The 19,413-nt window shown below is 36.9% G+C and overlaps 1 protein-coding gene across 2 annotated transcripts in view; it reads left to right on the top strand.

The window, feature by feature from the left end:
* Positions 1-19,413, top strand: part of LOC149779981 (purine nucleoside phosphorylase-like) — a 72,917-nt gene that overhangs the window by 28,389 nt on the left and 25,115 nt on the right. For both annotated transcript variants that reach the window (XM_089936705.1, XM_089936704.1), the window contains 4 exons: positions 2,558-2,727; positions 6,747-6,850; positions 8,134-8,309; positions 10,129-10,319. In XM_089936705.1, the coding sequence (XP_089792831.1) occupies positions 2,558-2,727; positions 6,747-6,850; positions 8,134-8,309; positions 10,129-10,319 (641 nt within the window). The remainder of the gene's footprint in view (positions 1-2,557; positions 2,728-6,746; positions 6,851-8,133; positions 8,310-10,128; positions 10,320-19,413) is intronic.

Here is a 19,413-nt window from a genome sequence, read left to right as displayed (position 1 = left end):
TGCTCATATCAGCACAGAGTTTTCACTGAAAGGTTTCTTATGATGTCTGATTGGTTGTAAATGAAATTGGTGCTAATCTGACCTCCAGTATGACTGCCTCGATGACCATCCTGAAATTCTTGGCTGCTTCAATATAGCTGATCATATTGACACTGCTTGCATCAGATTTCTTGTGAGGTATAGTTGGTCCTAAATGGAAGTGTTGAGAATCTGATATCCAATATGGCCACCATGGCACCATCTTGAATATCGTTTCTGTTTCTCCAAAAGAATGGAAGCAATATCAGCAGTTTTTACTAGAAGACATTTATAATGTCTTGTTCCTAAATTAAAATGGTGTTGATCTGATGTCCAATATAGCCAGCATGGTTGCTACTTTGAAAATCTCTTGTTACAGCTACGTTTCTTGAATGGAAAGTCATTTTGGTGTGGGGTTTTCATCAGAAGAGTAGTTGGTATTCAATGAAAATAATGCACACTGACTATCACCATGGACATGTTAAATATATTATTTCTTCCTGTTTCAGATTAAGGGTTATATCAGCATAGGGTTTTCAACAATAGACTATAAAACTTATGATACCTTGTCTAATTGGTTGTAAATGAAATTGTTGCTAAAAAAAATAATGAACATGAAGAAGGTGTGCAAATCCTGTTATCTTTATTTCATCACCACATTCTTATGTTACGTGTTTAGGCTCTAATAAACAGTAAACAAGGAGTGAAATCAACAAGCTTTGAAAAATATAACAAATTTATTTCCCTGGAAAAAACTGTAAATGTTTTTTAAAAGATAAGAATTTACAGTTTTAAGAATCAGATCCAAGAAAAATCCACCAATTAATTTTTAGAAGTCCTGATAAGGAAATGTTCTGATGAATTCAAGTTCGAGTCCCGACGAAAAATCCAAAATGGAAGGCGATGACATATACTGTAGTCAGTATGATATTGAGGTGTCTACAGTACTTTGCTGATTCACAAACAATATTCCGGTGTTTGAATTTCCAAATAAAATTTAAAGAAATGTCTTTGTCCAAGAATTCTGTATGAGCACTCAAATATTTCCAGGAAAAAGAATTAATATTTTAGAAATCCAAATAATTTGAATAAAAATTAAAATATAACTCCAAACTGGTCACAAACAATCACTTTCCAGTGTAAAAGCCCAACTAATTAATTTCTCTATAGACATCAGTATAAAACATGAATACTGCGCAATTTGGAAAACCCAGAATTGCAAAATAGAGGCTGTTTACATATAAAATCAAGTACTCAACATATGACCTTGATAAAAACCAATCATTCTACTTTGATAATAAATTAAAAATAAAAAGTTGTTTACTTGTCTCAGTGATTTCTGAAACAAGGTTGGGAACTAAGTCAAAAAGCTAAGTCAAAAATAGAAACAGTGTTTCTATTATTAGGTATATATGAAAAGATTCAGGTCAAACTGACATTGACATATAAGGAAATTAAAAATAAAAAATTTAAAACTTACAAACAATTAAATTAAATCAGATATAAAGTAAATCAAATAAACATTACAACATCAGTTCATAGTTCTGCACACAAAAAGTATGAAAAAAATCCCAGATCACCTGAAATTAAAGCAATATTTTCATCTTATGTTTACTAGTCTCATTATCTCATAACTGGTGTCAGCTTGTAGCATTTAATTTGACTGAATTAAACATGAATGCCCTTTCTAATATAATGTAAACAAGACTTTGGAAAATGATGTTTAGTGATGGATTGTGAATGCTGCTCATGTGCTGATCAGCGGCAGGATGAAAAGTAATCAACAACATTTGCTGAGTAATTTGTTTGAAAGATTGGCAGTATTGATGGGTTTTGTTTTGGGACATGGGCTAAATGATTGACACTTTTCATGGCCATTATTCTTCTATTTGTCTGGGACATTCTAAGTTCTTGGGAGCCAAAATTAGGCCCTAATCCAAAGTAGAAGCCCCCAAACAATTCCAAAATATAATACATCAAATTCAGAAAACATAAAGATGGGATAAAAATATTATATATAAAGTTTGGACAGTATCAATTCCATCTACTCGGTTCAGGCCTCATTTGCAGAAATTCACTGGCTCCTTGATGAGTACATCGGACGCATGACAAGAGGGTGCTGCTTTTGAATACTAATGACAGATCAGACCACGTTGTGTCCCAGGTCAATGCATTGTACACCAGTTGCCTTGGTACTATATGACCTTCATGTGTTGCTGTGCCTTAAAACACTGAATAAAACCATTCCAAATCACAAATTCCATAACTTGTAGGAAGTATTTTATGTTTTAAGATTTCTTATAATTTATGCATGCAGTGCAGCCATTAAAGATATCTACTTGAGATATTACTATTATGATTGTAGATTTGCAGTATATGAAATATAGCCTAATCTGATTATGTGTTTGTAAAACTTTTAAGTTCGACTTCATCTCTGCATCTGAGAAAAATTTTATGTCCTTGTGTTTTAGAACTAAATTCCAGACGAGAATTTAAAACCTTTAGCATCATCCCTAATAGTATGTAATGCATCTTCCAGCCACACCTATGAGGAGGTGGAGACCATAGCGAAGGGTATTCTTGAGAAGGTGAAATGCCGACCCCAATTTGGAATTATCTGTGGCTCAGGACTGGGTGGTCTTGGAGATCTTGTTAGCAACACAGAGATCATTCCGTATGCAGAAATTCCAGGGTTCCCTGTCAGCACAGGTAGGCTTACACATGTAATTATAATCTTCTAGCCATACTGTTACTAGATATAGATAGCTCGACAACAAGGCATCATCTGTGAATTATATTCTCATGTTTTGTCTAAAAGCAGTTAGGAAATTTGGTCCTTATTCTATGCTTTCCAGTAATTGAGAAAAATAGCCACGAGAAAGAAACTTGCATGCTACTTCATTAAATGTATGTAGAACAAATTACAAATATCAATTGTAAATATATCTTAAACTGTCTAACACTATTATGTTTTGTTGCATAGATACTAACCAATCTGTACAAATTTTTTGACTGCTCTGGTGGCCTAGTGGTTAGAGCGTCCGCCTCGAATGCAGGAGGTCGTGGGTTCGATCCTCGGCCAAGTTGTACCTATACAAATGGTACTAACAGTTGCCTTGCTTGGCATTCAGCATTAAGATGTTGGTGTTAGGACTGGTCGGCCTCGAGTCCAAATAATGTGACTGGGTGGGACATCATGCTACATGTCTGCGGCATGATGCCCCAGTGCTAGACATCCCTATAAACTGTCACACTGCAGACATCGTAGCGATATGACTGAAACTTGTTTTAGCTACATTAAAAATCCAAATCACACACACACACACACATTATCTTTGAACCTTTGTAGCTCTGTGTTTGATTGATTCTTTGGCACAAGCAAGGATTCTAAGACTTTGTACCTTTACTTGGTCTTTGATTTCTTCCAGCTCCAAAACCTCTTTAAATCAATATTGAGCCATCAAGAGTAAATAATTTATAAAAGCTGTTTTGCTTTAGTATTCGATTTACCATGACCGGTCATGAACCTTTAGATATCTAAATCTAACGTTTGGTCAAGGAACCTACTCCAGAACAAATGTTATTTTGAATTGAGACCCATTGGTTAGTAGACTCCATAGTCATTTGTTTTGCAATTGATTGTAATACATGTAATATAAATAAAGATTTAGTTCACAGTTTGGCAGACAACTTTAAAGCAAGAAACTCTCATTTGCAAGTGAAAGTTGCATTGGTATCAGAACAACATTCTATATACCTGCCTTAAGACAACAGTGGAAGAGGCCTGTTCATTTTGGAATCAAAAGGTCAAAAGTCAGGGTCATTGTGACTCAAAGAAAAATGGGTTTTGCAAAATTAACATTTGTTCTGGAGTAGGTTCCTTGACCAAACGTTAAATTTGGATGTCTTAAGGTCAGTGATCAGTCATGGTGAATCGAATACTAAAGTAAATACAGTGGTTCCTTGACTTACAAGTTTAATTCATTCTGTGACAGAGCTCGTAACTCAAATTACTCGTATGTCAAATCAATTTTCCCCATTGAAATGAATTGAAATGCCATTAATCCGTTCCGGATCCCAAAAAACACCGCAATTTTTTTGTTACATGTTTTTAAATAAGAAAGATGTACTTGTAAATAACGAATATTGTATAAAAACACAATACAATAGAATGCACTGCAATAAACTGGTTTTATTAAGTATAATGTACAGCATTTACCTTGGAGATCAGACGACTTGAAGATGCTGACGGAGGTGGAGGAGAAAGGCTGAAGTGAATAACTGAATCTTATTCGCTGATTTTTGCCCTTTTCGCCACGCTTTCATCTGCAGGGGTTTTTGATAAAAACCTATCCAATGAGGTCTGTTTCATCCTCTGTTTCAGAATGTTTCTGAAATGAGTTAGGCAAGTGTCATTAAATAGCGCCATCACATGCCCAGTTGCAACTTTTTCTGGTTGTTTCTTTTGAATAAAGTCTGAAAGCTTCTCCCACATTCCCAACATTTCCTTTATCTCACTTGTAGAGATAACCTCCTCCGCGTCACCTATTTCCTGCAAAACCTCCGTGTGCTGCTGCGTCTGTAGCTCCTTTAGCTCCTCTGTTAGTTCCTCGTAGTGCTCCTCGATGAGCTCATTGATGTCACCTTCATCCATGTCCAGGCCCATGGACTTGCCGAGGGATACAATCTCCTCCACCACTGCCGCTTCGGGTTCGAGTCTTTCAAAGTCCGTTTCAGACACAACCTCAGGCCACAGCTTATTCCATGCAGAGGTCAAGGTCCTCTTTGTAACACCATATTGATAATTCTGAGGCATATCACGATGTTATAGTGGTCCTTCCAAAACTCTCGAAGGGTGAGGTTGGTGCTCTCCGTCACCTCAAAGCAGCTGCAGAACAGGTGCTTGGTGAAGAGCTTCTTGAAATTAGAAATCACCTGCTGGTCCATGGGCTGCAGGATAGGGGTGGTGTTGGGTGGAAGGTAGAGAACCTTTATAAACTTGAACTCTTCGAGGATGTCACCTTCGAGGTTAGGTTGGTGAGCAGGTGCATTGTCCAGGATGAGAAGGGCTTGCAGGGGTAGGTTATTTTCCAGGAGATATTTCTTAACGTCAGGACCAAAGACCAAATTCACCCACTCCACAAAGAACTGCCTGGTGACCCACACCCTCAGGTTTGCCCTCCACATAACCTGCAGTTTTTCTTTCAGAATCTTATGTGACTTAAAGGCTTGGGGGTTTTCCGAATGATAAATGAGCAGCGGCTTAATATTGCAGTCGCCGCTCGCATTGGCGCACAGTGCGAGGGTTAGCCTATCCTTCATGGGTTTGTGGCCTGGCATCCTCTTCTCCTCTGCCGTTATATAAGTCCTCCTTGGCATCTTTTTCCAGAAGAGTCCCGTCTCGTCACAGTTGAAGACTTGCTGGGGGATGTATCCTTCTACTGCTATAATTCCAGCAAAAGTTCTGAAATAATTCTCATCTGCCTTCATATCCGCGATTGCTGCCTCACTATGCCTGACAACAGAGTGAATGCTGGTCTTCTTTTTAAAATTCTTGAACCAGTCCTGACTGGCTTTAAACGGCTCACCCGATGCCTCATCCGTCAAAGTGCCTGGGGTCTGCCGCAGCAAATCAGCGTAAATAGCTTGTGCCTTTTCGCAGATTATAGCCTCCGTCACTGTGTCTCCTGCGAGCTGCTTCTTCGTCAACCACACCATCAGCAGCTTCTCCATATTTTCATGGATAGATGTCCACTGTTTAGAAATTATTTTAACGCCCCTGGCTGGCATTATAGCCTTTATCGACTCCTTTTGCTTCAGTATGGTGCAGATCGTAGAAGTGCTACGCTCGTACTGCTTCGCCAAGTCGACTAGACGCACACCTTGGTCATGTTTTTTTGATAATTTCTTTCTTTAATTAAATGCACATCATCCGCTTCTTCTTCTCAGCACTGTCCTTCGCACTCACTTTCTTTGGATCCATGGTTGGAAAAACGAAGTTTTGCAAAATAACTGCAAGCACAAATGCGAGCACAACACTGATGCGTCCACTGCGAGCTAACCGCTTAAAGTGAACGAATGAGACACGGGATGCTGGGTGGATGTTGTGATGTTCGCTGTGGCGTTCGCTGCACCAACTAGCGGTGTTGTATCTGAAGCTGGCTCGTAACCCGAATTTTAGCTCTCAACTCAAAGCAAAAAATCGGCCGAGAGACGGCTCGTATCTTGAAAAACTCGTTAGTTGGGACACTCGTAAGTCAAGGTACCACTGTAATGATTTCTTCATCATCATTAGTTCAAGACTGTATACCTAAATTGAGACCCATTGGTTGGAAAACTCCGTAGTCAGTCATAGTCTACTAGTAACCCTACAGAGGACTGTTAAAAGCGTAATGGACACATAATTTACCATTAATTGTAAATAAAAGGCCATTTTCACTCTTCTATTTAGTTACTAAACTTTTCTCCAAGTCTGTAAAGTAAGTTGAGCATTGAAAGCTCTATATTTTAAAATTCTTAAGTTGTTTTACAGTTAATTATTATCATGTTGTTAGAATTGCAAAAATAATGTCGATTCAACATAGATTTAGGAATTCAACATTACTGATTTTCGACTTTGTGTCATATATTACTTTATTTTTTGTTCAAATTTAGTTTCCTTGCACAAAGTATGAAAACATTATGCCTGCTCATATTTTTTGATTAACGATATGAAACTTCTATTCCAGTGCCAGGTCATGCAGGGAAGTTGATATTTGGAGATCTGGAGGGTAAGAAGGTGGTGCTAATGCAGGGCAGAGCTCACCTGTATGAGGGATATGCTGTACAGAGGGTAAAAACTTTCATCATCTCATTTGAAGCTTTTTTTAAAAACCTTGTTGAAACCTTAATGAATTGGATTTAGTGTTTTCACCTCTGTATTACAAAACAATATAATTTATGAGCATAGTAACTAAAATGACATTTTCACTTTTCATTTATGGCCAGCTCTTGTATTATCCTTTTGTTAAGCAGCCATAACACTTTGTTAACAGGCACATTGTTTTACATTATATCTTCTTTCTGTTTGCTATGTGATGATACTGCTAGGTGCAGTAGTATGAAAATAAATACTTGTAGCAAAGAACTTTAATTTCATTCGTAACTTAGAGTGAAAGTTTATTTGAAATAATTGCTTATTACACAAGAATAATGATACTATTGGTATATTGGAATACTATTGGTATATTGGTATACTAATGGTATATTGGAATACTATTGGTATATTGGAATACTATTGGTATATTGGTATATTGGAATACTATTGGTATATTGGACATAAACAAGCTGTGAGATGTTTCACAAAAGCATAAAGCATAGCTATAGATACAGAAAGTTCTGCTTCAGTCTGCCTCTGTTTAGCAATTAGATGAAACCTGCCCACAATAGCAAGGCAATTCTTAAATGCTTTGTAGACTGTTTATGCACCTTGGTTTGTAATATTTAATTTGATAGGATACAAAGCGTGCTGTCAGGAATTTATCCTGGTTTGTGTCTGTTACAGTTAAGTTACGTGTACGTAGACATGCTGCCAGGGCATATTGAATGTGGGAATTGCAAAGAAAAATTATGAATTTTGCATACATGGTGAGCAGTAATGTGCTATTTCCAGTATACAATTTTTATTTAACTCTTAACCCTGAAATTGCTTTTCACAACTCTAGCTGGCTAAACTAGTTTTGCATAGGCCCCTTCAGACAGCAGACTGAAAGGGAGATCTCAACAGAAACATTATTCATTGACTCACACTGATAAGGAACAGATTGAGTTCAGAAAAATGAACATATTAATTCTTATATAACTAGAGCCAACTTTTTTTGAAGATTTTGATTTCAGTAGACCTCTAACATAGTGGAGCAGGAAGAAAGAGAGACATATATTGAAGTGCTAGGTAAATAGTGAACTATGGCTATTCCTTCTCTTGCCTTTTTTTCTACTTACCCCCCTTATTTTTGTGACAAGGGAGGGGCTTTAGATAAATCATGGCATGATCTCTGCACATACAAGACATAAAAGTTCTAGTGAATAAGAGACATCTTAAACCTTGATAGCTAAACTTGGTTTTTGTGATTGCAGATCACATTGCCAGTCCGTGTGATGAAACTGATGGGAGTTTCCGTCCTGATTGTAACTAATGCTGCAGGAGGAATTAATCCTGATTACAATGTCGGGGACATAATGATCATAAAGGACCACTTCAATGTGCCTGGATTTGCTGCAGTCAACCCACTTGTTGGACCCAATGATGAAAGGTGAAATTTAACAGCCTTTTCCAAAATGCTTTCATTGCTATCTTTCAATAATGCTTATTGTGCTAAGTCAGTAATAGGCTACTGGAAATGAAAGTTAAACCTAAGAGATTCTAACCATAAGAAAAATGTATTATTTATAGATTTTGTTAAAAAATAGTCTTCTTTAAAATATTTGCTAAAATTTGAAGAATAACACTTTTGAACTTTTTTAAAACCTCACGATCAGTTATGACAAAATATTCTCATAATTTCTTCTGTAAATACACCACCTTCTTTAAATATGGCAATGTCTTGCAAATCCAGCCCTCCCAAACTTGTTTTTGCAATAAAGTGCTAAAACGTCTGCATGCCAAGGTGGAAAGTTAGATGAGAGTGATCTCAGCATTTAATTCCATCAGTTCATCGGTTACTACTTCTGCTTGTGCTAGAAAGCATGCTATTTCTCAAGGCTTCATAGATTGTGAATTCGTTTGTTCCTGTTTGTCGATTTGTCGATTAGGCAATTGTGAGTATTAGTTTAAAACCAGGGAAGAATATTCCAGTTTTCTGTGTGTCTCATGCTGTCCATTACTGGTTTAATTTTTCATCCTGGAAAAAGCCTGGAAATTTATCTTTAGAAAAACATGGAAACCATGAGACCTGGAAATATTTGTTTAAAAACAAGTGGGAACCCTGTTCTAAACCTATGACCTATGGCCTGATAACCAGTTTTCCACATCCATCGATCACTGCCAACAAAGAGCAGCCATTCCACGGGTAGCTACCCCAGGTCTGGTCAACCTGCTTCCATAATTTGATGCTTTGAACAAAACCCATGGTGTCAACAGTCCTTTACTTTGCACTGGCAGATGCCAGCACTTTGCATGTCGCACCTCTTGCCATATTTGCCCAGTGTTCTATGATTGGATAATGTATTTGAATAAACTTTATTTTCAAGTAAAACGTTCATTTGTTTCCTTCCCATGTCCTAGGTGCATTTACATCCTAAGATAAGCATACACATCAACTCAAGTAGTAACTGATAAATTGATGTTGTTTTGTACCAGTCTCTATCCAACAAGAGACCTCTCTTGTGACCATTTAGCACTTTTGTTATTGAAACCAGGGAGGGCTGGATTTGCAAAGTGGTTAGGCAAGTATTATCAGAGAATAATTATGAATGGGTAAGTATTAATGAATAAACATTTTTTGTTCTAGAATCAGGTTTCTTTGCTTTCCTGAGAAGCACATTGCCATTATTACGCAAACACCACTGACCTCTTCACTGGCCTAAGTGGTTAGAGCCTCTGCCTTGGATGCAGGAGGTTGCGGTTTAGAACCCTGACCAAGTCATGCCAAAGACATAAAAATGGTACTAGGAGCTGCCTCACATGGCACCAAGCATTAAGAGGTTAGTGTTAGGACTGGTTGGCATGGTGTCAAGATAATGTGACTGGATGGGACATGATGCTGTATGTCTGCAACAAGATAACCATTTTTTTTTATATAGTCATCATAGCGATATGACTAAAATTGTTAGAGCTCCATTAAAAATCTAAATAACACACACACACATACACTTGCAAACCATGCAATATAGATGAAATTTGGCAAGTATTTTTTTTTATTGACATGTAAATGACCTGATTAGAATTTACTTTTCTGTGTGGTTTTAAACCTTTCAGACTTCAATGTTGTTTTAGCTTGATTAAACAAAAAGCACTTTAGATCATTATTACAAATTTATTAACTTTTGGGACTCAAATTTTAGTCACCATTGGCATGTGCATGTGTTTTACAAACACAGATCTAATTATGCTTTTGTCCTCAACTTTAACAGGTTTGGACCAAGGTTTCCTGCTGTATCAGGTGCATACGACAAAGAATTCAGGCATCTAGCCAAGCAGAAAGCTAAAGAGCTTGGTTATGATAGCTTTGTGCGAGAGGGCGTTTACTGTTGTTTGGGAGGGCCTTCCTTCGAGACAGTCACAGAGTGTCGTTTTCTCAGGCTTGTTGGGGTAGACTCTACAGGTATCTTGCGAAATATTAGGAATGAGGAATGTTTGCTTAATGTCATACTGTTATAAATTTATTCTTTATATATGTATTTTAGTTGTGAGACCAAAAGTGGATGTGACAGTTTTTATGTACTTACTGCATGCAGCAAGCATCTTGATTTTGCCGTCTTTCAGTCCATCAGTCCAGTTTGTGAAACTTGTTGGTACAATAATTGCACAAAAAAATCTCATAATTGTAAACTGAAATTTGTCATGCATATATATATATATATCCTTATATATTTTAATCCCATTGCACAATTTTAAAATTATTATTTTTCCAGGACTTGCAGCAGGGTATATTAATATGGATTTTTCTGTCTGTACTTTTTTGTCTTTCTATCTCAAGAAGCTTGTCTATAGGATAGTGCAAAAAAAGGGAACTAAAGGTCGTCAAATGAAATTGAGCTAGTATACCTTTAAGCATATCTTGATGAACAGAGTGGCAGACATGCTGAGTGTTGTATGCTCTAGAATTACTGATGTTGATACAGTGTTTTTATTCTGTGCAAAGAATAAAATGCTCCCCATGTTACTGTACTTTACAAAGTCCGACTTGATGCAAGAGCTTAGAAATTTTGTTTTGCTTGGCTTTGCTTATTTTGCAGATAGCTGATCTTTTGTTTAATCATGCCTGCATTGGGAATACCCATCATTTTTCAAAACTGCCATGATTGTAAAGCCTCTGCTGAAGAAACCAGCACTCGACCATAATCATTTAAAGAACTACTGCCCAGTGTCTACTCTCCCATTCACATCAAAAATCTTAGGTTGTTCTATCCCAACTTGTATCATTTAAATTCAAACAGTCTTTTAGCAATGTACAGTCTGCATATCGCACTTGCCACAGTACTGAAACTACTCTTCTGAAAGTATTTAATGACCTAGCTGCTTTGGATAGTGGAAAGATTACAGTCCTCACCCTCCTTGACTTGTCTGCAGCATTTGACACAATAGACCATGATATATTACTTCACCATCTCCAGCATGTATTTGGCATTCATGGTACAGCCTTATTTTGGTTCAAATCATACTTAGTCAACAGGACACAAATTGTCTGTTCTTGACCTGTTCTCTTCATTCTATACACTCAGCCATTCTCAAGTGTCAGATCATCATCCAGTGTCTCACCAATTGTACGCTGATGACACTCAAATGTACAAATCTAGCCACCCAACCAAAGTTGATGCTACCATCCAAGGTGTAGATAAGTGCATTTCCAATGTGGAATCATGGATGACATGTAGCACGCTGCAGAGACCGCTTCGGTGGCCCAGTGGTTAGAGTGTCTGCCTCAGATGCAAGAGGTTGTGGGTTCAATCCCCAGTTGAGTCATACCAAATACTTATCAAAAATTTACAGCTTCCATGCTTGGCACTCAGCATTAAGAGGTTAGTGTTAGGATAATGTGACTGGGTTTGACATTATGCTACATGTCTGCAACATGATGCCCCAGTGTAACACATCACTATAAACTGCCACATTGCAGACATCATAGCGATATGACTGAAAAATTTTTAAAAGCAATGTTACAAATCCAAATCACACAAGCTGCAGATTAATGAAGATAAAACAAGCCATAATGACTACAACCCAAAGACTTTCTCATTCACATCCTTTACCTCAATAAATATCAGCAACACCAACACAGTCAGTATGAAACCTTGGTGTTACTCTCAACAGTATTCTCTCATTACACCAACATGTCATGAAAATATGCGAGACTGCATATCTTGAGCTGAGACGCATCAGCTCCATTCGCAATTATCTTTCAGTTGATGCCACTAAAACACTTGTCTGTTCCTTAAAACTTTCAAGACCGGACTGTTGGAACTCAATTCTGTCTGGTTCATCTCAATATCCACTCCAGAAACTTCAAAAAGTCGAAAATACGGCTGCTCTGATCATCCTTAGAGTACCACGATCAGAGCACATCTCCCCCTGCTCTGTACCCTACACTGGGTATCCATTCAATCCAGAATCAAACACAAGTTTTTTTCTCTGTGCTATATTTCACTGACAGGCTCCAGTCCAACATACCTATCCGACCTATCCATGTGTACACACCAGCAAGATACTTGCACTCCTCTTCTAACGTTTGTATTCTCATTCCCACTATGAAAATGAAGTTATATGGACAATGTTCTTTTGCATACCAGGGCCTAGCAGCGTGGAACAAATAGCCCACTGAACTTAGACACAAAGACGGTGATCTCATTCAAGAGTGCTCTTAAAACATACCTATTTTGATTGCAGGAACAAATTTGAAGACCTAATAATGTTTCCTTACCTTTAATATTTTCAGCATGTTTTTCTGTTTTCTAATTTCATGGTGTTTGTTTTTTGTAATCATATCATTAGATAGATGTTGTCCAATGTTGAAAAGCACTTGGAGCTTCTTAAGATTAGGTGCTATACAAAGTCCTCATTATTATTGTTATTATTATTATTATTATTATTATTTCAACATTTTGCCATAAAAATTAACTGTACTTGTACACTATCCTGATTACCAAAATAATCATGTTTTGTGCGTTATATTTTATGGAGTCATCAAAGAAGTGCTTGCTGCTGATCACCGCTTGCCAATAATCTTTAATAATAAAGGCATACACATTCTTATTCAAGACGTTGCTGTGTAATAACTTTTGTTTTTCAACATGCATTTCTTTGACTGTACCTAATCCAAAAGAATTGAGTTATCCCACTTAGTGTATTGATGCAAATTAGACAGATGTATTCTCTTCAAAGACCTTGACACGATATCATCATAGCTATTCTTACTCAGTTAGGTACTCTGTGAAATGGTGTTTGCTTATCTCTGACTGCCTGATCTTTTACTTGACTCCATGATAAACAGCTATATAAATTGCCCCAAGGATAGATTTACGTGTTTGAAGTGGGACTACATGCTTCAGACTTTTATAATGGTGGCCAAAATCCATCTCCTTTTTTTTCTCCCTCTAAGATTATTGAAAATCATGTTTTTTTACATATGTTATGGCAGGTTTGTATGTGTGGTTCTTAATCCACCTCTCCCTTGATAACTCGCGCACAACTGGGTCCACAAACATAGACCGCACTATAAGCGAGGCACGAGTTGTTAGTGAACTGGGCAATTTATTGACTGAATCCTCATTTTACAATCACATCGATAATAATTTTTAATAACACGCTTTTTCTAATGAAGTTGTTCGTTATTCTGTTTAAATAAAATTTATTTTCAAGATGTCCAACATATGAAAGATCATTCCATCTGGTTTCAACATCCATCATGTGTACGCGAAAAAATCTGTGTATTACGTCACTGCTTCTTGTTTTATTGACGAGTCTGGTTCCTGTAGTGGTGTTTAATATTATACTGCCAAATCGCGAGTCCACACTGCAGGGAACTAGACTAACTGTTGATACACCATCAAACAAGATTCCTATTTTTCAAAAACATGCAATATTTATTTTGTGAGACAATTGTCTATATCGAAACTCAATTTTTGTATTCAATTAGTACAATATTGATGTTGTGATTTCATTGGAAGTAATAATGAAACTTCTTATCATCCTTGAGGATATCTCTTTGTGCCAGTTCAAGAATTCTCTGAATGTTGCTTGCCTACAATGGTCCGTATCTGTGAAATCAAGCTCTTTATTTTACGAAGTATTCATTTCACTTGGCTGCCTTGTTATCACAGTTATGAAAGAGTCGGTTAATTTAAGGTACTTTTTGTTACATACACAGTAATATTTATAAGTGTTCGATTGATCAGATGAAATGAGTTCATGCTACCGGGCCGCTAGATTTTAAGTTTGTTTGATTTTAGTGCCTGCTAACTTTTCTTTTATTCCACCCCCTTTATTTGGTTTAAAAGACATAATTAACGTGATAACATAAAGGAGGCCAGCTTTTAATTCAGTGCAACAATACAACAAATACTTCCGGAAGTTTGTTATCAAAACATGGTCGGCACTTAATTAGGTTCTCAGAGAAATGCTCACGGACAATCTGTTAAGGTAGATTGACGCATTTTATGTTTACTTTCAAGAGGACACATTGCATTTATGACAATTACACTTAAAAGGAACTAAAAACTAGAACTAGAACACAAATTTCAATTGATAAAAAATTATTTTATTTGTATTTATTTATTAAAGTACTGTCTCCACTCTGCGCTGCGTGACATTTTCATTGATCGAATTTTCTTTGCATATCGTTAATTGCAGCGCACTAGGAATGTATTTTGGAAAGAAATGTACAAAATTGTATGATCTATTTTTAAATTTGATATTTCATAGTATTGATTAAATTGTCCAGGTCCTATCTATCTTTTTCGACGATAAAACAAGTGATACATCAAAGTCTCTGTTAACAATTTTGATCGCGATTTTCTTCAAGTTCAACAAAAAAGAATCAATTTTGGGGGTATTTTCTGGTATAAAAGACGGGATCTATGCCTGACCACACGTTATAAGTGGGTTCGTGAGTTATCAGGGCTCGAGTTATCAAGGGAGTGGTGTACTACTTTTCACATCAACTTGTGATTTTCTTGTTGGTCCCAAATGAAAATGACGTCCATTATGGTCACAATGGCAGTCATCTGAAAATCTTGCTGAACAGAAAGTCACATCAGCATAGTCATGTCTTGAATTTTTGGAAATTCCCTTTAGCTGGTAGAGGGTTAGGCCCTTTGAGGAACTCGTGCTCAATATGTTGCACATTTTTTTACTCTTTGGATTTAGACTTTTTGACAAAATCCTTTATAGTAAGGTTAGGTACAAGCCACTAGAGGTGGACAAATGAAATTTAGTATGCCTATGTAAATTACCTGATTAATTTATGGTCTTCACAATCATTTGGCTAATATTAGACATGTATTCTAGTTAAAGTGGTTGTTAAATATAAATAATTCGTCAGTATGTTTTATGTTTGTATTCTGGATTTTGTCCATTTTTACCAAGTATTTTTACCTGCAGATCCAGGTTAGTAGCAAAAATAAATTTACATTTTTCTTACATTGTACTGTAGTTATGGCATGTAATATATAGATTGCACTTTTATGCTCAGATTGCACTTATTTTGCCACCTTTATTAGCAAAATTTACACTTACATCTCACTTGAGGTTGGCATGTATGCATCTAACATGACATTGTTACAGGGACAAGAAAATGGATCTTTCCACATTGCCTTTCAGCTGGACAACCCACTTTTGCAAACCATGCTAACTGTCCAAGCTTAAATGACCCATATAATTGGTCCATCCCGTAAAATTCTTCATATTAACACTTGACCACCCAATGATTCATCTACCTAGCCATTCATGCTGATGATTCAAAATGTTGGTTACCCATCTGCCAAGTTCAGTCAGTTGGTCTAATATTGATGGCATATCCTGTGTGTACATACAACATTATTCTTGTTGAGGATGCTGTTTCTTCCATTCTTGTTGAGGATGCTGTTTCTTCCATTCTTGTTGAGGATGCTGTTTCTTCCATTCTTGTTGAGGATGCTGTTTCTTCCATTCTTGTTGAGGATGCTGTTTCTTCCATTCTTGTTGAGGATGCTGTTTCTTCCATTCTTGTTGAGGATGCTGTTTCTTCCATTCCATTGGGTAGGAAACCTACATGGACTTGGAAGCCATGCCAGTTGGAGGATAACTCAACCTCCCTCAGTGTGGGCAAGATTTTGTTTGTATGGCTTCATCTGATCACACGATGGCATGGACAGATTTCAGTTTTAAAGAAGGGATTGAAAATTTATCACATTTTATCTGCTGGCCCCATGTACCCACAATTGCTGATTACTGCCTACAAGGTCAGGGCCTTGGTAGACAGTTGCCAATTCTCCAACTGGTGTTGTACCCACTCCGACAACCTATCATGGAGAGGTCTCAAGTGGACATGACCACCACCTTAAAGCAAATTCCTTCATTATGCATTTTTGCATTCCTAAGGTCTGAGTACTACCTTTGTACTCACCCATTTGTCTGAGAGATTCGCCCATGGGATTTCACAAAGACACTTACATCATTGCACTTTTCAGATTAACCTTGTCAACTGCTACCACAGTGTACCAGGATGAGATCCTGCAGAACATATGGATCTTTCTGTTGTAGTTCTGGATATGAATGATTTTTGCTTTCTTTTATCTCTTCAGGTTTTTCTTTGTGAATAGGTAGAAATCAGCTCTTCTCACCAGCTGAGTATTTCATACATCTTGAAACTTATTATTTTACTCTTCAGTCCTTGTTCACCTCCTCACATGTGCATTGCACAGATTGTTTGTAGATGTCTTCCATCATGATGTGGGTTTCTAAAGTTGAGCTTTTGGAATTCCTCACTTTTATACAGTGTTGTGTCAAACCCATTCCACCTCAGCTGCCTCTTCATGTGCCTGCTGATGATGACACTTCTTCTCAGGTCATCTATATCATCAGTGGTGAAATAGAACCCTGGCTTAAAGGAGGAATTCCTGTGTGAAAACCTCTTGATGGATGCCAGTTCATAAGATTGTGGATTCCACCTGTTGCACATTTCACCATGGTCAGCGCTACCAGGGGATTAGAAGACAGAGTCCTTAACATAGAAACTGGAAATTTATGCCATAATAAACACCTGGAAGGATAATTATTATGAAGTGATAATGTTCACATTATTTAACAACTCACTGGTGGTGTCCTATTTCCTCAAACAAGAGGAACCAAATGCTAGTCATTGTGTTCTTGTCTGGGATTATGGTCCAGATCACATTCCTAGCAGGCTCACTCTCTTGATGACTATCTGTTGTCAAGAAGAGGCCAGACTCTACACAATGAGAGTTCTTTTCACCCATAGATTTTCATCAGATTTGCACTTTGTGATATACACCATGATACATCTCTGCTTCAAAGTGTAACCACAAACTGCCCATCTTCATCTCTCTAGTTGCTATAACAGAGGCCTAATGGGGCGCTCACCAGTTAATATGTACTTTTGAGAGAGTGACTTATGTAAGGTGAAGTAGTTCACATTTAAAACATGCACAATGGAGAGAATGTTGGCATACCTCTATGCTACATTAATGTAATGTGGATGATATTTCTTTTGGATATTGTACTTTTGGAAATTTTACATGATTTAAGCACACTGCTAACTAAAATGACTGCTCCCTTGTGTTAAAAAATCAGCCTGAATTAGTCTAAAGTACACTATACATAGCATCTACTAAAATAGGGAAAATGAATTTTGCCAGACTAGACAGTACCAGCTTCTGAAAGTGCATTGAATGAATTACCAGATATATAAAATGTAAAAAAAGGTTATCGGCTCTTTTTTATACAGTTTACCTTTGAAGTTCAGGAAGTGAAAATAACCAAGTAGAGCTAGCACTTTTTTGAAAGGTGCACATCTGAAGTAAGGCCAAGCTGTATATAATCCACAGTACACCCATCAATCATACACCAAAATAAAGGGAATTAAAGGTTCTTTGAATTATACCTAAGATATACAAGGTCTTTTTTAAATAGCCAGTATAACCAGTGAGGAAAGCCGGGAAAATTCTTTTTCTTTAAAATCCTAACCCTATGCAAAATAGGAAACTGTAGAGCGCCACCTTAAAGCAAATATAAAAATGTTTGCAATTATTTTTTATATTTTCATATCATTATGTATGATGTTCTGAATAAAATGGTACATTCATATTGATGTTAAACATGAAAGTAAGCTAATTATGCTCATTTTGCTCTTGCTTACATAATTTCCATGAGGCATGTTTGTGTGAGTAGTGACCTTAATTATGGGGAGATTAGAAGTCTTAGAATATAGGAATAGAGTCAACTTAAATTTAAAACTGTTGCAATAAGTGACAGAAATATATGGTGAAAATGTTTCTTTTCATTTATTTGCAATGAAATAAAAAATAAATGATGAGAAAGTGAATTTGCTTCTTGCATATTAAACAGTAGGCAAATATTTTACACTTTGACCTTTGACCTTTATGAACCTGATGAGTTACCTCCCTTTTCAAATTGTAAAATTCATTGTTGATATCTCAGAAATAATTCGGGCTAGTTTTATGTTCCTGTCATTCAGCATAACATTAGTTGCTATGTTTACAAACTAATGTGCAGTCTTAAAATAGCTCACTTTTTATCATGTGGGGTGGGGGCTGGACTTGTTAGAGACTCTCACACTCATAAATACTGTTCTGTGGGGGGAAAGGCAGGAGAATTATTCAAAAGGATTGTTTTGATGCTTGCAACTTAAATGTTTCAGCCATATAAACATAATTAAATCATACAATAATAATACATATATTCTCTTTATGGGGGCGCTCACCAGTTAATATGTACTTTTGAGAGAGTGACTTATGTAAGGTGAAGTAGTTCGCATTTAAAACATGCACAGTGGAGAGAATGTTGGCATACCTCTATGTTACATTAATGTAATATGGATGATATTTCTTTTGGATATTGTACTTTTGGAAATTTTACATGATTTAAGCACACTGCTAACTAAAATGACTGCTCCCTTGTGTTAAAAAAATCAGCCTGAATCAGTCTAAAGTACACTATACATAGCATCTACAAAAATAGGGAAAATGAATTTTGCCAGACTAGACAATACCAGCTTCTGAAAGTGCAATGAATGAATTACCAGATATATAAAATTAAAAAAAGTAATCGGCTCTTTTTTTATACAATTTACCTCTGAAGTTCAGGAAGTGAAAATAACCAAGTAGAGCAGCAGAGGGGGCGAATCGGACATTTTGTCCAATCGTTATTTTGCTTAATTATTACTTTCTGCACTCAACGATCTAGTGTCGTCAGCGCCTGGTAAAAAAAAAACGACGACGTCGTTGGGGGATCGTCCAAACGTCATTTGGTTTAATTAACACCTTCTGCGCGTCGATCCCCAGCGTCGTCAGCGTCCGGTAAGCACATCGACGACCGCGTCGATGTCATTGCCCCCTCTGCTGCTAAGTGGTTATTTACAATGATCTTACAAACAGAGTGATCACTAACTCCTCCTCTTGCAGATCAATTAGGTTATTTGACTGATCGGTAATTTTAAAATTAATTCTCGTTAAAAACCGATC

Source organism: Sinohyriopsis cumingii, chromosome 16 (assembly GCF_028554795.1).
Source record: "Sinohyriopsis cumingii isolate HCF-2022 chromosome 16, ASM2855479v2, whole genome shotgun sequence".
Taxonomy (NCBI): Eukaryota; Metazoa; Mollusca; class Bivalvia; order Unionida; family Unionidae; genus Sinohyriopsis; species Sinohyriopsis cumingii.
This window is presented reverse-complemented; position numbering and strand designations above follow the sequence as displayed.